At 37.0% G+C, this 17,331-nt stretch overlaps 1 protein-coding gene across 2 annotated transcripts in view; it reads right to left on the bottom strand.

The window, feature by feature from the left end:
- Positions 1–222: 222 nt before the first annotated feature.
- The window catches only part of MYBPC3 (myosin binding protein C3), a 56,812-nt gene continuing 39,703 nt past the window's right edge, over positions 223–17,331 (bottom strand). For both annotated transcript variants that reach the window (XM_042886301.1, XM_042886377.1), the window contains 10 exons: positions 15,899–16,033; positions 14,617–14,784; positions 13,231–13,319; positions 9,280–9,475; positions 5,430–5,569; positions 4,599–4,758; positions 3,922–4,058; positions 1,890–2,076; positions 877–917; positions 223–398 (listed from right to left, as the gene is read on the bottom strand). In XM_042886301.1, coding sequence (XP_042742235.1) covers positions 907–917; positions 1,890–2,076; positions 3,922–4,058; positions 4,599–4,758; positions 5,430–5,569; positions 9,280–9,475; positions 13,231–13,319; positions 14,617–14,784; positions 15,899–16,033 — 1,223 coding nt within the window. In that variant the 3' untranslated portion in view covers positions 223–398; positions 877–906. The remainder of the gene's footprint in view (positions 399–876; positions 918–1,889; positions 2,077–3,921; positions 4,059–4,598; positions 4,759–5,429; positions 5,570–9,279; positions 9,476–13,230; positions 13,320–14,616; positions 14,785–15,898; positions 16,034–17,331) is intronic.

Here is a 17,331-nt window from a genome sequence, read left to right as displayed (position 1 = left end):
GCACACGTTTGCTGGACAGTTATGGAAGCCAAACAGTGTATGTGAGCACAGTGAGGTAGTGGCAACAGTGACAGTTTGTCACCTCTTGTGATGTGGACTGTTATGAGCACAGCATACAGGCTTTTGTTTATTGCTGGTAAAAATGCTTAACTAATGGTGGTGACTGTGTTGGGGGAAAAAAAAAAAAAAAGTGTTTTATAGCTGAGATTTTTTTCTGTCAAATGGTATTATTGTACTCTTGTATCTGTTGTAGTCTCCATTAAAATAAATAGGAGGCATTACTTTTGGAGCAACCTACACATGAAATGACTTTTAACATGTGCAGAACTCTTAAGTGTAAGTGAAATTATCCTTCATTAATTTCTTCAGTTTTCATCTCTTCAAATTCCATTCCAGGGCTGAGACAGAAAACAGGGAGAAGGATTTAGTGTCAAATACATCAATTTCATGTTTGAAATGTCTACAATGTATGTTACGTTTTAGATGCAGAGTAATTTTAACCACATTTGGTTAAAGTAAAGCACACACATTATTGATGACAGTTTTCTTCACATTAATAAATAGCAAATGGTCTCATAGAGGAGGTGCTTGTAGTGAGTTAAGGAAAAAAAATAAAGTACTCCGTTAGTTTTATGGGTTTCTACACTGTGCACAGTGTAGTGAAGGTTGGGACCTTCATATTGACTAAAAAACCCCCAAACAAACTGTCTTGTAAGAATGTGATTACATAATAATTACAAATGGAAATCAGAATGTGTGCATACCCCCAGATAATCAAAATTCCACTAGGCCTAACAAAAAACAAACAATGTTTATTCTTATATATAACCGAGCACCCGTTGTTCCTTTATCTGGCTGAATTATTTTGATTCATACCTTGTAGTGTGAATGAATTGAAATTCAGTCTTACTGAGGTACTGGAAAATGGGGAAAGAAAAAAAAAGTTATTAGGAAGATAATTTTAAATAGAGACCTGTTGCTGAACATAAATATGGAATCTCTGTCATGGTTGTTTTTATCTGTGATAGTCCTAATGAAGTGGCTTCACTGAAAATATTTAGTTGATATTCCTTACTGTGGTGCTAAACAAATCATCAGTGTCCACCTGGAAATTGTTTGCAACATAGCCTATGTTACCTCTTGCATCTATCTAGCAGCTCGTAACTGTGGAGTCATAGCATGGAAGTTCAAACTTCCATTGCAGAGTACAGCTCGCCAGTTTAGAACAATTATACGCAATGCAGTGTTTGCTGATGGACCTCTGTTCCTGTGCTATCTCCTTTAGAAACACCAACTCAGAACTATATTATCTTTCTTAAGCCCTGTGTTGCCTAGCATGTAATTTAATTATTTTGTAACAGTTTAGCCTGAAAAACACCATCTTGCTTTTGTGTGTAATCAACAAATGTAGACTAATTTAGATAATATTAGCTAATTCTTGTGGAAATGCTGAGTCATGTCTTGAAGCAGTGATTGAGCACCTGGTGGAAGGCAGGGCCAATCCAGGGGAGCTCAGCTGCATGTAATGCACCTGGTGACCAGAAAGGCTGGAATCAGGATCCAGCCCTTCCCAGACCTCATTTAAGAGTTGGCAGTAGAGGTGAGGGAGTCTTGCTGGAGCTCCCTATGTCCCTGAGGCTTTCTGAAGGTAGGCAGATTCTTTCCTTTGTTTCTGTGTCAGGACTACCTTTTTTTGAGCATATCCTCACTTGCTGCAATCTAGGGCTTTGCTACTATGCTGTTGCTGCAGTTTCCATCCCATTACAGTGTTACAGCAGTGTTTGGTGGTGTTTTTTGTTTTGGTTTGGTTTTTTTTTTTTTTTTGGAATACCATTAATGTTGTTTTTTCCATGCAGAGTTAACGTTATCCATATTATCGATCTGATTACCTCTGACATCCAGTCTGCATTCTATTTCAGCTTCACCACACTCGTTAACGGCTTTACAGGTGTAAAAGCCTCCATCAAATGGAGTGGGTTTCCGAATCTCCAAGGTCAGCACACCCTGTTTACTGAACATGCGGTATTTGGCATCCCCAGAGAGATCCACTTTGTTTTTGTACCAGAATATCTTTGGCTGAGGAACACAAAAGAAGAATCTTATAAAAGGAGGCAGAAAATGAAATTTACTGCTAGTGTAACAGTGTTAGTTTAGCCATCAAAAGTGTATGCACTGTGAGGGCTGCACATTGCGCTGCAGCAGTAATTATTTTTCAAGAAGCCCCTGCTCATTCCAAGTATGAACTCACGAAGCTTATGATTCAAGTGTTAAGAATTTTCTTTAACTCTCAAATAGCATGTAGAACACGTAGTTCTATATCACAAATTAGTGTGACTCTTAAAAACCCTTACCCTGGCTACAAATCCATTCCTTCAGAGGTTATTTCACTGTGCGTATTAAAATATTTTTCAATGCTTCAGCTACGTTACATAAAGTGAATTAAACTGCAGAGATTATCAGAGCAGAATTACAGAATGTGGCCAATATGGGGTGACTTGTCTAGGTCTGGGAAAGGATTTTCCAAACCCTTAGCACATCTTTAGCAATTGTAATGCTCAAAATCAAGTTCCTGCTCAGCTGGTTGGCCCGGAAACAACTCAAGTCATCGTGTTTTGATTCCAGTGTCTTTTATAAATGACATTTTTTAAAATGAAAAACATGTTTAGGGCAAACTGTTCTTGTTTATATCAAGTTCACTGGTACACATATTAGAGAGATAGACTTAAAGTACTTGGTAACCTACAGTTTTTCAGAATGGCAAATCTTGCATTGGCATCAGCTGCTCTGAAAAATTCCTGTTGCCAAGTTTTCCGTTAGATATAGAGTTTTTCATTGCGGTTAATTTGGGCAATGCAAGTTCAGAAATGCGTCTGGAAAAGCTGCTTCAAGAGTATGAGATGCGCTGAAAGAGGAAGACTGTATTTTTTGGGCTAATGTAGAAGGAAGAGCTATAGCAGGCAGGTTCAAAAGCCTTGGTCTACTGTATTGAACTGCTGTAAAATAGGAAGTGTAAAAATGTTACACAATGATACAGAAACTCAAAAGGGTCAGATGACTGAGAGGGAGCATCTCAGCTAGCACTATAATTACATCATTGATGTAGCCTGAGGCAGCTGCTGGGAGATGGATTTTGTCTGCCCTTGCTGTGGTTTCTTCTGTGCTGCTCTTCTTTTGCAGCTGCTTATGTGCCTGTGCTTCCTGAGTTAATTTAAATAAGCATTGATCTTGTGTTGTGCTTTATAGCTATCAAATCCTTGTGCTGGCCTGAGAGGTGGAGAGGAGGTGTACATTAGCAGCCTGAAGGGGGAAGGAAAAGGGTACTGTGTTTTTTTGTTGTTTTTTTTTTTTTTTCATTTAAATTTATGATATGATTACATCATAATGTGGTAAATTCCTTCATTGCAGTCAAAAAGTCTGTTTCCCGTTTTTGACAAACATTAATTTAACTCCTAGCTGATACAGTTTTTACTTCTTGTTCCTGACTCTAACAACAACAAAAAAAATCTACTTTTTCTTCTCTCTGAAGAGACTTCAACAAATTACGTTTAGAGTGAGAAAATACTCTCATGAGATTTAGAAGAAAAGCAAAACTGTCCAAATGGCAAGGTTAGCATAAAGCTGCAAGTCTTTCCCTTCCCTTTCCTCTGTCTTCCTTGCTGTATCGCCTATCTACATGTTTACCCCATTCTACCTGCACTGCACTCACTGGTTTACTGTGTTTGGTGAACTAGGTGAGGCATAACAGCTGAAAAATAACCCAAGAAGTTGGAAAGATACTCTGTGTACAACCATTATCTCTCAGGGGTGATAATTCAGGGACATGTACTTTTCCTCAGTGTAGTTATTGTAATTACACTGAACTGGCATAAATTCCAAGGCAGCATCTTGGCTTGTATCAATGATGGTTGATATATTTTGTACCTTAGGGATTCCTCTCACTGCACAGCTGAGCGTAGCGTTGTATCCTGCAATCACAGACCGGTTTACTAAAGGGTGAGTGAATTTAGGAGGCTCAGAGAAGTCGTGTTCTTTGTAACTAGGTGGCTTGTAAGTGGTGCCTGCAATTCAAAGAAACAAAATACTAATAACTGCTTTCAGTTCTGGTGAGTCGTGTAACCCTAACTGCCATGTTGTTTTAGCTCTGTGACTTTACTGACACTGACATTAATGATGCAGCAAATTTTAATACTGAGTTTCATTGAAAATGCAATACTTTGGTTGAAAGGTTCTCACAGTGATTGAATTTCTGTTTATGTTAAAAATGTGATAACCTGTGTCTGCAGTCTTCATTATACAAATCTTTTTAATCCTAGAATATAAGTGTACCCACACAGTTGTATTATTTTCTGGAAACATTACAGTTTAGGAAAAGTATCCGATCAAGTATTTTTTTGAAAAAAATTCAGTTTCTACAGAAGCCTGCCTAAATAAAGGCTGTTGATGCTAAAATACATTGTGAGTGCTAATTACTTAGTAGTGAAAATATCTCTGGTGGTACATCTACTAGTATTATATTTTTCATTTATGAACGTATTATTTCTAATAAAAAGCGGTTAAGTACTGCTTTCATAATGATTGTTTTTAATAGTAAATGTTACCTGATTTTTGGATATAGGCAGGATTTTTGGTAGTTGCAGCAGTTTCACTCAATCCACACAAATTTTCACTGAAGACTCGAAAGAAATATTCGTTGCCCATAATCAGCTCTGACACTACACAGTTTGTACGACGGTAGTGGTCATAAACAGTGTACCATTCCTGCAACAAAACTGCACTGTTTAGAAAGATACTTCTAAGAGGTCAGACATGGTACGGAGAGATCATTTTACTACAAGGAAAAGACAGGTATTTAACAGCTTGGGAAATGAACATTAATGTTCTTTCCTGTGAAGATCAGCTGACCTGCTTTCTTCTATATTCTGGCTCATGTAGTTGCATGAATATATGGATTTTGGAAAAACAACAACAGCAACAAGAAAAACCTCCTTACACTTTAGCCCTACTTATATTTGAGAGCCTGATGAGAATGCATCTGCTTGATGGAGCCTTCCTTGAGAGAGGCATTTCCCAGTCTGCTTGACAAAGCTGTTTGTTCCAGTAAATTCCCTAAGGTGCCTAGTGCTGAGCTCCTCCCTCCCCTTCAGTTTGTCTCTGTGTTTGTCAAAAATGTGATTCAGAACACCTTCACAGCATCAATCCAGTCACCACCAGAGACGGGGCAGGCTATGTATGCATGCTTCTTTTTTCCACTTAGTGTTTTGGTTCTTTTAAGATTATAATCTTAAATGTTTATCTGCCTTTGATGTGCCATAGGACACTTTGGGCACACAACCGGGGGTCATTAATTTAGCTGTTTTCATTAGGTGTCTGTATTCCTAAGCAAGAAGGTGTTTAAGCTCTTAAAACTGCAAGGACTCAGTGCAGCTTACCATTGTCTTTTTGTCAGCTTTCTGGACCGTGTAGCCCAAGATCTGTGCGTTGCCATCATCTTGTGGAGGTGTCCACTCCAGGGCAACATTAAATCCCCAAACATCGGCCAGTTTTATATTCTGAGGAGGGCCAGGCTTATCTGGAGAGGAGACATGAAAAAAAACTTAGCTTCTGCTTCAGCAGCTGAAAGTGTTGTCATTTCCTCCCATGCAGGGTAAAAATAGAGCTTGATAGCAATCTATAATTGTTCCACAGCAGTACGCTCCATTTATGTGAAGTTGAAACCATAAACAGGAAAGTTGGGAAATTTTCAAATGCCCTTTTCAATACTTTCCTGGGATGCCTGGAACCTACTGAAATATATAGGCAACACAATAGATGTTGGTGAGATAAACTCTTCCTTGAAGTTGAAAAAGAACCTTGTGAATTTTTGGATGAGTGTGATTGCTCTCTTTGCTACAGTTTTATTATGTGCTCTACAACATTACAATTTGTCAGTCTTTCAGGTACAGTGAGAGTAACAATAACAAATAACCTGTGTTCCTTTTCGATAAGGAAAGCCAAACATTTGAGACTGTCTGGGCAAGGAAGGGGTTTCATCCAAGTAGGATGAGGTGGTGCCAACAAGGACATATACTTAGAATACTGAATCTAGTCCTGCGCTGAGAATATCAGTCCAATTGTTAGGAGTGTCAAGCAAACAAGACTGCTAGAATTGTTTAATAGCAGTAAATGATGCAAGATGTTCTGAGGAAAATACATAAAAATTCTCTTCACTCTGATTATCAATGATTATCTGTACCATTTTGACTACATTGCTAAGTAGAAAATACGCATAACAAGGAAAGCAGAATGAAAAGTGGAGGTTGCTGGGATTTTGAAGCTAGTGTGAAAGCCAGGATGGTAGCTTACATCAAACACAGCTCAACAACTTTCTGGTTTAGTTTTAGAGTGTGCTGAGACAGTAGTTGATAATTACTTCTGAGTCTTTAATATAACTTGTTTTCTCTGCATAGCCCAACTTCAGTGATGGGGGGGAGCAGGAAGAAAAGAAATAGGATACTAATGAAAAAGAAAATCATTTAACTCCAGCCAGATATCCTATAATACAATTTGTGATATGCAATTTTATTTTACACTGCTGTAACCTGAAATTTTCCTAACCATTGAACTGTTTCATGAATTCAGACTTCTTTACTGTCCCAGAAATGAACTTTTCATGCATTTAAATTTCTGATGGTGAAGGACCATGAAAAGTGGTCTGAGGTGTTTAAATGCTCAGTCAGTGCTTTTGAGCAAGTTCTATGATGGCAATGACTATAGGGAACTGTACTCAGTAACCAGGTGATCTTTTCCAATCCTGTGCACTATTATAACCCTTAGACCTATCAACTAGGACATCTGTGAGGTACCACAGTAGGTACTGAAGTTCTTGTTTCCTACATAAATGGTGTTTCTATGTCAGAATTAAACAATTCTGAACTGAAATTAAATCTGAAACCTATATTTTCCTTGTGGAACATAACTCATGCTAAAACAAGAAAATGCAGGATTACTGAAAGGCATTTGATGCACAAGCTGAATAATATGTTGCATCTTTGCTTGATTTGAAAATATGATGAGGGAACCTGGCAACAACAATCTGTTGTATTTTGAAAAGAAAAAAGGTCTAACCTCTTTAACCTGTTTAGAAAGTTTGTAAGGTTTTCACCAAAATTGCCGTGTGCATTTTGTTGCAAGAACTGCTAGTCAGGTGGTCTGATTTCTGTCAGAAGGCAGTCAAAAATCCTGATGAATTGTAACCTATCTTAACTCCATCAGCAGTGCTTTTGAGACTTTATACTTGGATTCCATCTTGATTAATGTGATTCAAGTGGCCCCACTGATGGCACGGAAGAAAGTTTTCCGTAGAAGCAGGAAGTTCATGGTATGATTTTTGAATCTGTGTCACTTCATTCTGCTGATCATGATGGTACTTCCTAAGTGATAGGACGCAAATTGCTATGGAGTCCTTGAAGTGTGGTCCTTTCACAATTTGCACTGTTAATGAGCATGAGAATCTGTTTCTCTGTCAGACTACCTGATTCTGTTGACTGAAATGGAAGGAGATAACTCTGATGAAAGAGTGACAAAATCAAGAGTCAGAACCGATGCCTCGGTTGCAGAAGTAGCTGCATGTTTCAAGCCCTTTGTGTTCTTTGCCTGGAATCAAATGGAATTTGTTTATTCCCTTTTAGTTGAGCAAGCTGCCCAAGAAGTAGCAAGCTTAATACCTGTCTTCCAACTCGGACTTGCATTAATCTTTGTGATGACATTCCCTGCATTTTTCAGTCATTTTCGATATAAAACTCTTTGACTATTTGTGTATGCTTGTGTGTTTTTTCTACAGTGCCAAACTGGATGAAAGACATTTCATACTATGCTACAGGAGCAACGTGCTAGAATTGAGAATCTTGAACTGGTTTTAGAAAGATATTTTAGTATTTAGGGTGTAGTTCTTGATCCAAGTCAGCTGGGATTATCTTGTTTTGGTTGGCCTCTGTTTTGTTGTCACAGTACTGCAGCCACCTCCTGAGTAGAACCAGCTGATGGTGTTAAAACATATTCACTCCAATTTGGTATGGCTTTCTTGCTTGTTTTTGGCACTACTTCATATGGATTCTGCCATCTATATTCTATAGAATTTTAGGCATTATATCTTTCATTTCAAAGAATTAGGAGTTACGTTTATATACTGTCCTCCCAAAAATGCGTATTGTAAGAAGGTGTTGGCACAGTAGAGGAAATTTGGGATGACAGTGTAAAAGAGGAAGGAGAAAGAAATAAAAATTGTTATCAAGAAATTATGTAGAGCTGTAATAAGGAGAAATACAATGATTCTGGCTGAACGTTATTGAAATCTGAGTGCTCAAGATCCCAGAATATATCTTACAAAATCCCAGGGGAAAACACTGGAACTTCAGCAGTCCATTCCTTTAATATAACACTAGCAAAGAGGCTGGATTTTGCATAAGATAGAGAGCAAGCTTCCACTAAGCCTTAAGCTGCCTAGACACTCTTAGCAAAGTAAAGCATTAAACATGAATTTTATAAGTTCAAAAGACTGCATCCTGTCATCATTTTTTCTAACTCTCTTAATATACCCATAGAGGTGTATTAGTGCCATGCTTTTAACTTCACTGTTGTTATCTGCTGAAGTAACACAATAAAAGTACATGTATTCCAGGCCTCATATTTCTTTCTTTGGAGACAAGATTGCTATTTTCTAGAATACCAAAACTCTCAAATTCGAATGGTAAGATGAGTGACATATTTGTGAATGTCAAATATTCACAAATATTTGTCATATTGAATATGAGTTTAAAGCTTGAGAATGTTAACTGAGGGGAATGGGATTGAAGACTTCAGATTTGTGAGCAGTACAGAAGCAGTGCTAAATGATTATTCACTGTCTTTCTGATTAAAAAAAAAAAAATAGCATGGATATCAAACAAGATTATCAGAAGAGAGACTCAAACTGAACCAAATAGATTGTTGTAGATGTAAAGAATTTCACAATGTAAGTGCAAAAGAATGTTTGGATTCTGAAGCTTGATCGAGGTTCAAAAACTGACTGGACAAAATAGGAGAGAACATCTTTCATTGGACACACAGGTAATCCCTCTCCCTGAGGAAGTCTCTAGGACGCATCTCATCCCAAGCTGGGAAAATTTTGGAAAATGTTAGCTTTGTCTTGGCTGTCTGCTATTAGCCATTGTTAGAAAGGGATTTGGCGGTAGACATATCTCCGGATTACCTCAGCAGGGTAACTGTGTGATATGCTTTGCTCTGATGTTGATGGGTTCTTACCTATGATTTGAATTGTTATTGCAACTGTATCTGTCATATTTTCTATTTGAAGAGTGACTTCATATGCTCCTGAGTGATGAAGTTCTGCCTTTCTAATGAAAAGGATTGTGTCCGTGTTGCTGTTCCGAATTCCCACATCTTTGCAGTCTAGAGCTTGACCATCTTTCATCCAACTTATTTTGGGTCTAGGCTTACCCTGAGGAGAAAAAATAATTTTTTTTTTAGACTGCAGTAGGTTTTTATTTTCATTTGTCTGGTTTATCTTTTTTTTTTTTTTTTTTAATAGTGTTGTATAAGTCTAGAAACCCTAACTTAATATGCAAAGCTGCTGAAAGTGGAGTTTCTAAATGCTTACAAAAAATAATAATGCTTGTACTGGTCTTGTCCTATTTTCCAGGCACCTGTGAAGCCAACAGTTGATTAGTGTAACTTTGATTATTGTTAAGTAATAGAAATCTTTGTTTGAGGAGTTAATTAGCTGATTGTTCCTTTCACTCACTTTCTTAGAACATTTAATTCTCGATCCTGAGGCAATGTCAGTATCTTTCAAATCATGGTTAAAATGTTACAATCTGGGGGCGTAAATCTTATTGTATAATTATTCCTGCATGGTAAAAATTGTTTTTCTGACCATCAGCCTAGACAAATAGTGTTGCCACACCTCAACACTGAAGAATGATTTTGTGAAATCATTGAGCTAGTGTGGTTTATGTTACCATCACTCAGCTGCTTCTGCGACAAGTGGTAGATACTAGTTCTCTAGAAGTTTTGAGTGATACTTCTGCAGTATGTTTCCACAGCAAAAATCCCAGTAAAACAGAAGTGGGCTGTATCATGTTTATTAACTGCTTCTGTAGTCAATCTAGCAGAAAATATCTATGTATACTTTAAAGTTTCTGTCAGATCAACGTGGTGAAACAACGGAGCACAGCACTACAAATACCAGAAGTAGGTAAAATGGCTGGGCAGAGAGAAAGTAAGACCATCTGCATCAGGAATTAGGTCAACTTAGGCTGGCCTGGAATTGAAGCCCAGGGCACCAAACATAGGATATGTTTTGCTCTCCATCTCTAGTAAGAGAGAGAGCCTCTGAAGGCTCTTCAATTCACTGCCTGGAATAAACTTTCTAAGTCTGTATCTTAGGCTACCAATGGAGTTTATGATAATCAGCCTTCTGGTTTAGATACTGAAATGCAGGCAGAATGAAAAGAAATATCTGTGCCTTGATGTGCCTTTATTCTAGGTTTGACTGCTACTTGCTCTGAAAGTCTGTACGTTTAATTTTTATGTAATATTAGGAAAATATTTTTATGAGAAGCAAGCAAAGATCTGTCCACATCTGCAGTTTAAAAGGCTTCTAAACAACCTAAAGGTTGTCTTTCTTTAAAGAACAGTCATTTATCTGGTTTCTGCATCATTTGATCTTGTATCATAATTGATGATGTATCATTAACTCTGATGTAATCAGGGTTAATAATAAACCTTGAATAAGCAGTGGTTTTGGATCTTCCTTTTTCCCCAGTTGGCAACTGATTTTCTTAATATATCTGATATTCTTAGTATATCTGTCAAGGAGTGTAGTCACATCAGACCTGTAGCTCTGAAATATTAGGCATAAAGTTACTTTGTCCAGTTTTAATATACCTTCACCTTGTCTGTTTTCTCAGAACATTCTTAAGAAATAATAATAGAGAGATGGAAGCTTAGAAGAAATTCCTGAACAAGGCCAAGGAAATACAGTGAGGTGGAAAAAAAAAAAACAACAACATATCTGATTGTTGGTGACCCTGCCAAGTAAAGTCCTCTATTGTAGGGTAAATTTTAGAGTAAATTTTTACTTGTATGGAAATAGAGGTTCCATATGAGTAAAAAGGTTTTGTTTGCCAAAATGTCTAATTCGTCAAGACAAATACTTGGCTGTTTTTTTTGGCTGATTACAAGATAGAGTAGTTCTTGATTGATTTAATAAGTTGAACACAGAATCTGGCCCCAAATATCTTGGTAAAAATGATTACAAGAAGTCGTAACATCCTTTTTCGTTGGCAGATTGAGATATCTCAGTTATAAATTAAGCTTTGCAGCTGCTGCTATTCTAGTGTTGTTGATCAGCTACTTTCGTTATAGGTCTTTCTGAGTGGTAACCGAAGATTACAAGTGTTCACAGTGTTGGTTTTCATATAGTCTTGTATTTATAGGCTGTGAAAAACATAAACAGATAGCACGTTTCTAGTACCTATGTCAGAGGGTTGTATTTCAGTAATGTGTTACAGGTAATGTGAGAGAATAGTGAGTGACAAAGGAGATCTACTGATAGTGAAGGACAAATTTAAGTGCTTTTTCATTTTTATGTGCACATATACATGATTGACAAGGAGTCACACTGTGAGTCTTACACACTAGTAACACGTAATACCCCTTCAATCATCTGCCCACTTAGAAGAGTTTGATATAAGAATATGTTGACTCCCCCTCCTTTCAGCAGAAATCCCACATGCCTGATGTGTAAAGAGGGCATAGGTTAGTAATAATATTGCACTTGTGTTTTTTTTCTGTACATTCTTATCAAAAGTTTGGATAGAATTGTGAATAGGATTTAGCTCAGGACACTGTGGCAAAATAGCTGATAGAAATCCAGTGTTATGTGACTAAGTAGTGGCCGCAGAAGTCAGGTTGTTTTGACAGAGTTGCGGAAAAATTATAAATAACAGAAGGTATTGGCTTATGCTTTCTCAACATCCTGTCCTATCCTGTGTTCCCTGGCTCACGGTCTTATAACTTAAGCTCTTTGTAATTTGAAAGTTACAATTGTATCTGTTTAGTCATTTTCCTCACTAAAAAACATTCAATAAAAAGAACTTCTAAAAAATACAAATAAGAAAATGTTATTTTTGCTATGCTTTTCTGAAAGATGCCCAGTTTTGAGTATCTTAAGTTTTTAAGTATTAAAAATCATTTAATAATTCTTAATTGCTTAAGAATAGCTAAAAAAAAAAAAAATCATTATATATATGTATATATCATGAATTAAAATTGTGGCTTTGTTTCAAGGCTAAAATTTAGTGTTGATGGAGAGGTTTTAGCATTTCTTGTTTCCCTTACCTTTTTTAGGAAGAGGAGTCTGTCTGTTATACTTTCATGTGATTTGTCCGTCAATCAGCCACTCAAATAACTTTAGAATTAGTTGGTTCGTTTCAGTTAAATTAGGCTGCCAATTAGAAATCTCTAGGATTAGTTTAGTACAGTTTTGTTAAAACTGATGACAGAGTACAATACAGATGACTCAGTGTCCTCGCTGAAGAGAGTTAGGGAAGACTCTGCGTTCATCCTCTTTGTTTGGCAACAGCTAATGATACATCAAGTGAAGTGTTGGATTAATTGCAACATGTACCTGTGCTGGCCCGGGGAACTAAGGACATACCTAGGACATATCATATGTAGCTAAGGCTACGAGGAAAGGAGGGGGAAGAGCTGTCAGCTCTTGGGAAGTGCTGTGATGAGCCTGTCCTGAGCAAAAAGGTTATTAGGAAAACAGTGATATATTTGTGTCTTATACTTTTAATACAACTCCTTAAACTTCATCAGATTCTCTGCTTGTGGGGCAGCTTGTCAATTTTGGGTAAATTTTCTTTGTTTTAGACATTAAAGCAGCAAAATTATCAGCTTAATTGTTTGTTACAAGTTTAAACAAGCTTGCGTAACTGAAGTGTGGTTAACAAGATAGGGCTCTACAGTTACAGTAGTTAATCCTTCCTCTTGGACAAGAAAAGTTATGAAAAACAAACAAGATCAACTGGAACTGTAGAAACAAACAAAAACAACCAAAAAGCCCTACTGATATTAGAGTGATTATTAATACTGCTCAAGAAGTGGAGCAATGGGAACTTGCATAAGGGAAACCACTTTAGCTAAGTCACGATAAATACTTGTGAGTAAATAGAAAACAGTACAAACCTGAAAAGGTATCATTATATTGATTGTCTCACCCACTTTCTTCACCAGAGTCTGTCTAAGATGGCGCGGCAGCCAGATTTTGGGACGCTCTGCAGTTAGGCAACAGGATGTTAATACAAAGCTTTTGATTATTTGAAATATTACCTACAGGACAAATAAGATGAAATACTGAAGAGGAAGAGCTTGGATACTTGTAAGCGTAAGAAAATGGTGCAGTCTGTTCTTACAGTTGCAGAGCAGGTAGTTCTCTAAGCATTTTCTGATGTATTTGTCTACAAGATACAAATCTAGTAGCAAATCTGTTACGCATTTACAACAGTGCATTTTGCATTGATGGCAGGGCTTCTGAGACAGTGTTTTATTCAGAATGGCAGATTTGGGTGACTTCTGTTTGATGTGAATCTTCTGGGTGGACTTTATTTCTTTGGAGAACTTTATCAGGTAGTAAAAGGGGTATATTGAATTGAAAACGTAATTATAGGTGACAATTAATTTGTTGCTCTGTTACTACAACAGCCCCTTGCAAATTGCCATTTGGATGACATTGGACTTGGAAAGTACAGCAATCAGTGAATTGCCTTTACCTCTCAATGGTAATTCAGTTACAGCACTTTGAGGTGGAAGGTGTGGAGTAACATAGCACACCTTCCTTTTCGCTAAAGGACAGCAGTGCATGCTCTTTCTTTCAGTCCCCACTTTCTATGTTCTCCTTGTGTCCATTTTTCTTTTCTCAGTCATTTTTAGAAGAGTATATTAACCTACAGTTGGAGTACCTGTCATCTTGTCCATTTAGTTTTGAGCTGCATCGCAGCTCTCATTTACACTGAGTCATTTTGCTGTTAGTGGGACTCTGACAGACACTTTGTGCGAGTCAAGGCTGAAGAGTCCATTATTAGCAGCCGTTGATATCTTTTGGACTCCAGTCAAATGACTTGTAATCCTCTACCGCTGGGTGATAAACATGGTGTTAATTAATAACCCAGAACAATCAAGTTCAGATAACTGCTTTCATTTGAAGAGACCTCTTGCCTCAGTGAATGTGGTCATTTTGCAGTAATATAGCAGCTTTCCTAGCAGAGAGCCAAATATTAAAAACTGGCTGCTTAAATGCTGCCAATGACATTATCTGAGGTGAGAAGTACAGAGTTTGCAAGTTTCATTTTTGTTTTAACAGCTACATGTTGGAAATTGAACAGCTGGACAGGATGGCAATGTTTTCTGGTTCAGAAGATTTTTAGCACAAAGTCTGACTGACAGAATTGTTTGGATGTTGTTTTCAGAAGGCAGCACAGCCTTGTCAGACCTGGGATTCTTCTGCATTGTGTGCAATTAGAATTTTGACCGTAGACAATAGATGAGTGAGGTTTATTCAATCTGAATACTCACGCATGATCTCTTGAACAGTAATGGGCTCTTTGATTATTGCTGCTCCACTTTCACCAGCCAAGTTTATAGCCTTTACACGGAAATAAAGTTTGTCACCTGTGACCAGGTCTTTAATCAGTGCAGATGTTCGCTCAGTTAGGCCAGGAAGAGCCGGAGTCCATTCTGCAGCTGCAAGTACAGGATTTTTATTTTGTAACATCTTATTAATTTTCCAATCTGATGCCTTGTCTACAATTGAAAGAAAATTTGTATTGAGGTAACAGGGATTTAACTTGCAATACCACGCTTAGAATGGAACACACTGAACTGGAAGAGAACTCTTGATCTACAGGTACGGGATCAACTTTGGGTAGTTTCTTCAGCATTGTTTCACAGAGCTTAGGGCTATGGGGTTTCTTGACATATATTTTCTTAGCAGAAGATGGAGGGGGAAGCATTTTGGAAGTAGCTAGAAAGTGAAGCCTCAATTTCATTTTTTCCTGAAGCATATTTTCTGTGGGTGTCCAAAGCACATAATTTTTGGAATATATTCTTACTTTCTCATTTGATGCTGTAAAACAAAGTTTGTAGGGCCTCCTAAGTTTTGCTAATGTCACAGAAATACTACCAATAAAATTATGCTTCTATGATGATGACTTAAAGATTCTGGTAATTTCATAATGAGAACTCATTAAAGACTAGAAATGACTTCTGGATAAATTACACCCTGTAAAAACCCTAGCTAAGGTTATATGATAATTGAGTTTCCTGTCAGAGAAGATTCCATTGCTGAAATAATTATAAATTTGTTAGTTGATTTTTTTTTTTTTAATATGAGTATTATATTGTAGCATCACAATACAGTCCATTGAACATTGTAGATATGATGCAGTCATATTTTTTTATTATTGAACCACAGTTACTCCAAGAGGTAACAGTTACTTGCAAATTTGCCTAAGTTCCTTACAGTCATGGTATTGTATTGGTTTTAGAGAATACACAATTTGAGTATGACAGAAGTATCAGAGTGACTATAGAGCAACACTGATATTCTTGTTAGTACCTTCTTTATCAAAGTTTATGATGATTTTGAATATGAGGATATGGTTGATGTGACTATCATGGTTTTAGTGTCACGTCAGGTAAATATGGTGATGGATGCCAAGGATATTAATCACAGGTTAGAGTTCAAATTTAGTGATGCTGGATGCAGTTATTTGTTGTAATATTGCAGTGTAACGATTGCAGCTGCAGTATTTTAATAATATTTAGTTGCCTCTGGCTACTGGTTGTGCTTACTTACATCCATCTTTGCAGTATTCCACTATATAGCCATCTAATCCCCCTGCTCCAATCCGTTCAGGGGGTCTCCATTTCAAGGTAACAGTGGTGTCAGAGACATCCTCCACTGTAAAGTGTGTTGGTTCACTTGGAGGAGCTGTAAGGCAACATTTAGAAGTAAATTCCGAGAAACAGGAATGTTACTGTCAGAATTCAAAGGCTGTAGAAGTTATGATTAGTATCTGAACTATGTACCTCTATTTTAATAAAATGAATTTAGCTGAAACTCAGCTGTAAAATGCAACTACTAATACTTCACTTGATAGAACTGTTGCATAAGATTCCCGTAATGGGGAGCAGAACAAAAAGGCTCAATCAAATTACCAGCAGAAATCTAGAGGTCTTCAGTAATTTGTTTGCATTTGTTTGGAAATCCAAATGCATACAATTTGTGTGCTGCATTTACACTCTGTAGTTAGACAAAATTCATCACTGGCTAAATTTGATGTAATTTGTTTTGATCAAGAAGTGAAGAACGTGGCCAGAAATTTTGACTACATGTTTACTGAAACATTAGTTCTGCTTTGCTCATTTGTAACAGAGACATATCTGAAAAAAAAAAATACTGGGCTGACAAACCTTCAATTCATTGACATATAGCTAGTTTATATATTTTCAGAACAGAAATCTCATAGTTCCTTTGAAATCCATAGTTCAGAATGACCACTGGCTAGATTCAATCTTCTTAAATATGACTTTTGTCTACTAACAAAAAAAGAAAAGAGAAAAGCCCTTACTGGAGAATCCCAAAGTGTGAATACACACAAATTCAGCTACCAAATAAATCATTGATTCCAAAGAACAAACAGAAAGATAACTTCAAAATAACATTTGCAGTTACTGGAACATAGTACTTAGTATGCATGGAATAAAAGCAATCATTAAGAATGAAAGAAATTTGATATACTCTGCATAGGTATATATTCTAAACGAAATATCTTTTGAATAATCTTGAGAGATTTTACCTATTAAAAATTCTTCACAGATAAATACAGAATTATAAATTGTGCTATGGATTGAAATTGATCTTACTTCCTGAAGTAACTGCAAAAAATATATATAATCCAGTTTCCTTTCTGTAGTTATGTCAATATTTTTCATATTAATAATGGAATCAAGGACTGTGAACCAGAAGCAGGAGATGAAGGCAGCTGGGAGCCTACGCATCCACACAGTGTATACACCATCAAAACCCCAAACCTCTTTTCTGAAGCAGTAAGTGTGAACTTTATCCTTAATCAAGTCAAACTCTACCTATCCCATGAAAACTTTGGACCTTTTTTTTCAGCAGCTCCGCTTGATGGTTTTTTGTTGCCTTCTTTTCTTGCAGACCAGCTGTTTTGTATTTGAAGTCCAGAATTAAAAGACCCTTCTTGCAGTGCATCCTTTCCTTCT

The sequence above is a fragment of the Lagopus leucura genome, unplaced genomic scaffold (assembly GCF_019238085.1).
Source record: "Lagopus leucura isolate 7727_CA_CO unplaced genomic scaffold, USGS_WTPT01 Super-Scaffold_1, whole genome shotgun sequence".
Classification (NCBI taxonomy): domain Eukaryota; kingdom Metazoa; phylum Chordata; class Aves; order Galliformes; family Phasianidae; genus Lagopus; species Lagopus leucura.
The sequence above is the reverse complement of the archived record's forward strand: the minus strand, read 5'-3'. Positions and strand labels throughout refer to the sequence as shown.